Source organism: Austrofundulus limnaeus, unplaced genomic scaffold (assembly GCF_001266775.1).
Source record: "Austrofundulus limnaeus strain Quisiro unplaced genomic scaffold, Austrofundulus_limnaeus-1.0 Scaffold17, whole genome shotgun sequence".
Classification (NCBI taxonomy): Eukaryota; Metazoa; Chordata; class Actinopteri; order Cyprinodontiformes; family Rivulidae; genus Austrofundulus; species Austrofundulus limnaeus.
In genome coordinates, this window is record NW_013952419.1 from 1032212 (window position 1) to 1040036 (window position 7825).

General features: G+C 39.1%; 2 protein-coding genes across 5 annotated transcripts in view; both read right to left on the minus strand.

Moving 5' to 3' along the window:
- Window positions 1-5676, minus strand: part of rskrb (ribosomal protein S6 kinase related b) — a gene marked incomplete in the record, with an annotated part of 9957 nt that extends 4281 nt beyond the window's left edge. For both annotated transcript variants that reach the window (XM_014003197.1, XM_014003198.1), the window contains 6 exon segments: window positions 211-318; window positions 1726-1795; window positions 2280-2348; window positions 2458-2541; window positions 2624-2911; window positions 5042-5676. In XM_014003197.1, coding sequence (XP_013858651.1) covers window positions 211-318; window positions 1726-1795; window positions 2280-2348; window positions 2458-2541; window positions 2624-2911; window positions 5042-5071 — 649 coding nt within the window.
- Window positions 5677-5774: 98 nt separating this feature from the next.
- The window catches only part of cct8 (chaperonin containing TCP1, subunit 8 (theta)), a 10250-nt gene continuing 8199 nt past the window's right edge, over window positions 5775-7825 (minus strand). The window contains exon 14 of one of the 3 annotated variants that reach the window (XM_014003196.1): window positions 5775-6021. In XM_014003196.1, the coding sequence (XP_013858650.1) occupies window positions 5950-6021 (72 nt within the window). In that variant the 3' untranslated portion in view covers window positions 5775-5949. The remainder of the gene's footprint in view (window positions 6022-7825) is intronic. The other 2 variants (XM_014003195.1, XM_014003194.1) reach the window with 2 other exon arrangements.

Genomic DNA, 7825 nt, shown 5'->3' on the forward strand with positions numbered 1-7825 from the left:
CCATTTTACTAAAATTCATGTGTCAGATAAATAAAGCAGTATCTGGATGGAATTAAGAGRTGCTTGAGCAGTGATGATGAATCTCTCCTCAAACATTCAAATCAATAATGAAGATTTATTTACATTTTTAATGACCTCCCAACATTAAAAAAGGTGATTAAAATCAGAATTATTATTTTTATTGCTTGTGTTTTTGTAGGATATACCCACCGAGTGCACATCCCAACTCTGCAGCAAACACTCGCACGGTGTCCTCAGAGAACTGACCGATCATCTGCCAGTAGGTGTACAGGTCTCCTGTGCTGCAGTAGTCACACACTGTTGGAGCAGAAGGACGATTAAAGATGTCAGTGTTCGATGCCAGGGGGGAGTGAAGGGCAGCGGGGGTGAGGAGGTGGAAGAAACAGAATGAAAGCATTTTGACAGGGCAAATTTTATTAAAGAAAAATATTTTTATTTCAAATATTTTATGTCAAAAGACTAAAGTTATTAAAAAAGAAYAAGACAAATACACACTCAGCAGCACTTTATGAAATTGTTTCCTTCATTTAGACAAAATATTGTATTTCAGTTGCTGTGATGCTGCTGAAATCTATGGGTCTTAAAATTTCATCTTGCAGACTAGCAGCATTTTTTCCTACTTCATTCTTTTATTGTCTAAATGTTCATTTATTGTTTTACTTCTTTAAAATAATGTTATCTAGACTTCTTTGCAATATAACGACTTTCGTAATTTTAGCCATATCAGCTCAAGATGCAATGACTTCAGGTTTTCATAACTTTTGTACTTTTTCAAAATATTCAACACTACTTATGAATATTTTCTCCATTGAAATACACTGAGATCACATCCTCAAAAACATTAATGTCTTTGACATCTACTGCAGCACAGTTGCTGTTTTAAAATCTTCTTAGGCTACATTAGGTTTTAGACTTTTGTTACTTTTAATTAACTTTCTATTTTCAGTCCTWAGCCAGCTTTTTGCTCCTTTTAGTTTTGAGCTGGACTTRGGCTATTTTCGCAACCTTTAGCTTTTAGTTAGCTTTATGTTACTTGTAACTTTTAGCTAATTTTAGCTGCTTTGTCATAATTTGAGCTGCCTTTTGTTACTTATAGTTTTTAGCTAACCTGTTTCTATTTTTTAGCTTTTTAGGTTATTTTTAGGTTTTAGCTCATGTTTGGTTTATTTCTAGCTTCTTTAACACATTTCCTCAGCATTCACACTGCATTTTCTGAAAAAAAAAATCTTTTTTTGTAGTTATCTTTTGTAATTTTCAGAATAAAATGTGATTCAGTGATGATTCACAGTTCAAGCGTGCAGTGTTGTCTTTTTTGTTGACTGTGACACATTCTCACTGCAGGAGTGGTCAGTGTCTCTCTGGGCTAACACTCACATCAGGGGCTGGGGAAGCAAACAAGTGGGTCATAATTTTTGAGTCAGTGGGTAATTGGGGAAAATGAGGGTAAATGCTCTGGAGGGAAAGGAAAGAGACCACAACTGCTTGATGCACAGGAACTGGTAGAATCAGGGTTGTTGGTTTGTTTAAAGTGTGCAAGCAAAAACACACAAAACTCAAACACACTTTGTCTCTATCATTATGCTCTAGGTGGGAAGGGGATTGTGAGTAAATCCTTGACAGAGACTAGAGATGAGGACAAAAGGTGAAGTGAAGGGGTTTTGGATCGTGGATCTGGGTTTAAGTGGGTCACACTGGCTGACTCACTAATGTAAAGGTGGCGCTGAGTCTGCCAGCAGTCCTGAAGGTCCAGGACAAATGGATGGCGAACCTGACGCTGTGGGCAAAGGTCAAAGGTTGTAAACTTGGAAAACCTTGATCCTGAGCATCTTTTGTCAGTTTTTGATAACTTCCTAACATGTAGAAACACTTAAGTTATAGTGAAATTAAAGCACGTCAAACATTTTAGCTACCAACTCAAAAAAATAAAAGCTGCAGAGGTTTGTTAATAGATGAAATACACAAAGATCACTAAACCAGTTTTATAAGAACATAAAGACAATAAAACAAATACTTTTTTATATTTTAATTAATTTATAGTTATATCATCTGCATACAAAACAACATCGTCATTTTCATTTTTTAATTTTCATAGTTTTAAATTTAGAGTTTATATAAAATTGTGAGATAATAAAACAAAAGAGAATGTTTTTCCAATTAAGCAAAAATAAAATTTGATTTTAAAGACCCTCGAAGTGGATAAAAACACAATAAAATGCTATTATTTACTGATTTACACTGAAATGTCAGGCAGTGCCCACCTGGACGATAACTTCTTCCTTTGACTGCTCCAAGACTCCAAGTCGTAGAATTTCGGATTTTGGGATAACCTGTTGAGAATTAATGCAAAAATGAAATAAAAATTTTAGACCTCATCAATTTTTGACAAATACTTTTTCATGCATTTTTAATTCCTGGGTGTGTACACGCCAGACTTACTTTAACAGCATATGTTTTCTGTTTGCTCTTGTCCTTCACTTTTAGAATGGGTCCAAATGAACCTTTGGCGATGTAACCCAACACCTAGAGAGGAATATTGTAAAGAGTCATTAAGACAGAGAGGAAACATCATAATGTTGGWGCTTGTTTTGGGACTGGTTTCCACCTGAAAGTGTTCGTGCCCAGGCACGGGTCTGTGGGGGAATTCGGGGAGAAACATGGAAACAAACCCGGGAAAGCTCCACTCGGCCCTCAGCATGCCCAGACCGACCCCCGCCAACCGCAGGACGTGCTCCGGAACCTCGGGGGCTTTGCTTCGGAGCATTCGACGCTGGCCCAGACCCAGCGCGGGTGGAGCCAGGCGACAGATGCCTGCTGGGATGGAAAGGCTCACGGTGGAGAGGAAGCCACGCCAACCAGAGATGTGCTCATCTTCTCCCACTTCAGAGGCTCTCTGAAGGGCACAGGGTTCAGAGAGAGGCACATAAGGCACAGCTTGGTTAATGATACTGCAGGTAAAATAAGTTCTTGTTCAAGCATAAAAAAATTACCTACAAAGTTAACTGTTTTATATCTGCTCAGAGTGTCTATATATATAAAAAAGGGAAAACATTGAATTTAGAAGGATTTAGCAAATGTTGGAGCTCCAGCCTGGTGAAACTCTATTTTTAACTGTGGGTACAGATCCACCCTCATTAGCCTGAACTCTTGTGTTTTGACCACAAAAGGATAAACCAAAGCCTGGTGAGGATTGTCTTTAGGTTAGAATCGCTCATTCAGTTCATTATACCGCCTAAAAGAACTATGTGATGTGCTTTGGATTATGAACCAGTTCTTATTTTTTGTTACTTCAGTGAGATACTGTTCGAGTGGATTTTTGTTTCCAATTCATAATATGCCGATCATTTCTAGTTTGGCTACGGTTTACCAAAGTATATAATTGAGCTGCTTTTGAATTATTTGCATTTAAATCCAGGACTTTGTTTGTGGTGAATGAGGCTTTCCTTAACTCTAACCCAAAATGAATAGGCAACGTTTACTTTCACCAAACTTGTCTCTCAGGCCTGTAAAACATATTAATTTTTACAGTATTTAACCGGGCAAATTGCATTGAGTGCACATATCTCTTTTGCAAGAGAGGCCAGGGCCTGAAGGCAACCTAACCTGCATGTTTTTGGTCTGTGGAAGGAAACCGGAGAGCCCAGAGAAAACCCAGAAGCATAGAGCTGCCACATGACATGAAATTATTTTTAAACTGGATCTCGTTATAACGAGAAAACTATCTCGTTATAACAAGATACTTTTCTCGTTTTTATGAGATAGTTTTCTTGTTATAACGAGATAGTTTTCTTGTTATAACAAGATAGTTTTCTTGTTATAACAAGATAGTTTTCTTGTTATAACGAGATAGTTTTCTTGTTATAACAAGATAGTTTTCTCGTTATAACGTGATCCAGTTTAAAAACAATTTCATGTCATGTGGCAGCTCTATGCTTCCGTAAGAACCTGTAACCTGTTTGCAGAAAGACCCCAGGTCCAAACCAAGGATCGAACCCAGGTCCTTCTTGTGCTACATCAGTGCTGGCCACTGATCCATCGTGCTGCCTGGAATGGTTTTCTCTGAAATTGTCACACCCAAGCTTATATAAACTTCTCTTCAAAACTGGAATGTCATCTAGTCAAATCATCTACAGAAAACAGTAGAAATGGTACAATTGTCTTTGTCTGACCATCAGAATCTCTTGCTGTTCATAACTTAGGAATTGTTAAACTACAACTTACAATTTTGGTTTTGTGACTATTTATGTCTTACATTTTTAGTCTGCTTCTCGCCGTCAGATTGACACATGATGTCCAAGTTGCAGCAGATTTCTTTTTGGTTCCCTTTATATTTCTTATGCAAATCATGCAACAAAATGTTGCAATTTATGCCTCATTTTATATTATTAAGATGTTTATACTTCAATTATAAGCAGTAGATATAGGCTACACTAGTGCCTATACACACACACACACACAAATAATTTTTTTTTCTAGTTCATGTGTTGTTCAGTGCATCAGTATAGTTTATTCCTGCCCTCATTAGGGTTACAGCGACAGAAAAAAAAAATCCATATTGCATCTCTTTCCAGCAGTCATTCCATCACACATCACTGCTGCTGCCCTTTGGGCCTCATGATGAKCCACAGATCTCAGGCTGAGTGCACTCAACCATGCAGAATGTCATTTTCATCATTTGAGCTAAATAAGGAGACGCTTTTATAGTTATTCTGAATTTACAGCCACCAAATGAAGAGCTTCAACATTTGACTGGGGAGTAATGCAACCAAAATGTGGTTCTATTGTGTTTATTAATACACCGGAAACCGGAGTTATACCTCCAAAATAAAAGCACACAAATTAAGACATATGTTTAGTGTGAGCAAATGGTTAGTGTATGGTCATTAATGACTCGTTGATTATTTTGAAAGTGTCACTTTTCGAATAAATGTGAAATCTGGCTTTAAATCCAAATCAAAGAGATGTTCGGATATAATATCGCCATGGTCGGGGAACACCTTTGCGACCAGGAATTTCAACTCACCTTCCTGCTTTTACTTCCGTCGGCCCCCATATTTATGACCGTGGCGGGACATGAGCGATGCAACCTCGGGTGCGACGTCCGCTCCTCAGGCGCTCACCCCGCGGTGCAGGACTCCCCCCCGCCCCATCATCCACAGCCTCCCGCACGGCCACGTCGTCCACCACTGAAGGCTTGGTAAAAATGCTCACAAGCTAKTCCTCACAGGCTTCAGAAATCAGATGCAAAATGTGATGAATATGGCGACATAACATAAACAAGTTAATCCCGAGAACGTCAACTCAAATCCGCCGCATCTTTGCCACCAAATGAGTTCAGCTCCCTCTGCTGCTCAGTGTAGTTAGCGCCGACACTATATTTTACTGCATTTGCAGAAAACTTCATGTGCACGAAAAATAAAAGCCTTATGAAAGGCTTTTTTGTAGATGACCACATGTATATTCAATTTTCTGTAAATAAACCAGTGCAGCTATAAKAATTGCCATTGCAACGTGCAAACAGCATATAGTGTAAAAGCTTTTGGAAATGTACTGACCAAACTTTATGTGACTGAGGTGAAGGTATTGAAGATTTTTTTATTATTATATTATCAGAGAGCAGGATTAGAAATAAATACAGTTCATGTTGACCAGTTTGGAGATGAGCGTGAGGCTGAGATGATTATGACTTGGGCAGATGAGGGAAAGTAGATATAGAGATAAAAAAAATAAAAGATACAGTAAATCAGAGCACAAGCTGATAGCACACATGCCTTTTATTTGGGAACTAACGATAAGCAAACAGAGCCATCTGCACTTTTTAAACTTTCAAATARGGTGTTCACCAATAGTTGTCTATAACATAAACCAAACAGTTGAACTTTAAATAAACAAGTAGAAAAGGTTTGTGAATTATCGTGGGAAGCATCAAGTTCAGTCATCGTCGTCAAAGTTCTTGCTGCCCTGTGGAGGTTTGGGTCCACCTGAAGGTTTGGCCATWATGATCTGAGGGGGAAAAATAAACAAAATGTTTTTTTTTAATAAGAAATTAGATCCAAACAAACATTTGAGCTTAATTATAAAATGGGGTTTATTACAAAGTGGGTAAAGRGTTTTCAATCTGTCCATTTTTGCAACAACATTCATGCTCAAGAGCACACAACTATGCTGTAAAAAAGTTTGACTATATTAGTGCAACACACAAGACTTCAGGAACTGTACATCTTTCAAAATGTTTTTAAATCAAAATTATAGAAAGTCCAGCTCTATAAATACTTAGTGTCATTTGATTTAATTTACAGGGAAGCTGTAAATGACATTTTATCCTGCAGTCAAAAGTGATGTAAGAAGTTACGTGCATGCAGCATGCCATCACACCATCAACCGCTTCGTGCCGGTTCACACAGTGGCACTCCGTGATGTTAGGAGTTGTCTCAGGAATAAATGTCTCCACCTGGGATTCAGTGTTAGTTCTGTTTCCTGTCAGCCAGTGATTTTATCTTTATTTTTAGTTCGAAGTGGACACACATCATTCCGGCACCTACTGACAGAGGGTTTGAGTGTGTGTGTGGGAAGCTGAAGGTGCAGAAGAGCCGCGTCTGGCTGCCGGACAGCGCGAGGGGCCGACAGAGCTGTCCGGGGTGCTGAAGGTGCTGAAGATTCGCGTCTGGCCGCTGGACGACNCATTATATCCAGGTTACGTTTTGGTCATACAGGCTTAAACAGTACATTATTTAAAATGGGGAGACATCCATCAGGAAATTGTGAATTTTGTTTTCAAGAAGAGACAGTAGAACATGTTTTGTTGTTATGTCCAAAGTACTCTGAGGAGAGAAGGAAATTAGAATACCGACTTCTAAAAAATAAGTTACAGTTAAAAATACCAGATATTTTGAGATATTGCTCTTCTTCTGAATATTTACGTTAATAAGCTTTCTTAAGAAAACTAAACTGATAGAAAGGATTTAGCTTTTTTTAATATTTTATTTTTTTTTTTTTTAAGTTGCATTCTGATCCACACTCCTTACCAGTAGGCGGCGGTAATGCACACCAATAAGTTGCTTGCCAACCGCCATTAAACAAGAAGAAGAAGAAGAAGGCTGGGATGGGCTACAGGACAACAGGCAAGCAGCTTGGTGAGAAGGCAACAACAGTTGGTGCAATTATTAGAAAATGGAAGAAATGCAAAATAAAGGAAAATCTCCCTCGGTCTGGGGCGCCATGCAAGATCTCACCTCGTGGAGCATCATTGATCTTGAGGAAGGTGAGGAATGAGCCCAGAACTACACGGCAATGACCTGAATAGAGCTGGGACCAGTCTCAAAGAAAACAATCAGTAACGCTCGATGCCGTCAAGGATTAAAATCCTGCAGTGCACGCAAGGTGCCTTTCCTCAAGCCAACGCATGTCAAAGCCCGTCTGATGTTTGCAAATGACCATCTGAATGATCCAGAGGAGGAATGGGAGAAGGTCATGTGGTCTGATGAGACAAAAATAGAATTTTGGTTTAAACTCCACTCGTCATGTTTGGAGGAAGAAGAATGATGAGTACAACCCCAAGAACACCATCCCAACCGTGAAGCATGGCGGTGCAAACATTCTTTGGGGATGCTTTTCTGCAAAGGGGACATGACGACTGCACCAGATTGTGGGAAGAATGTATGGGGCCATGTATCGTGAGATTTTGGCCAACAACCTCCTTCCCTCAGTAACAGCACTGAAGATGGGTCGTGGCTGGGTCTTCCAGCATGATAACGACCCAAAACACACAGCCAGGGCAACTAAAGAGTGGCTCCGTAGGAAACATCTT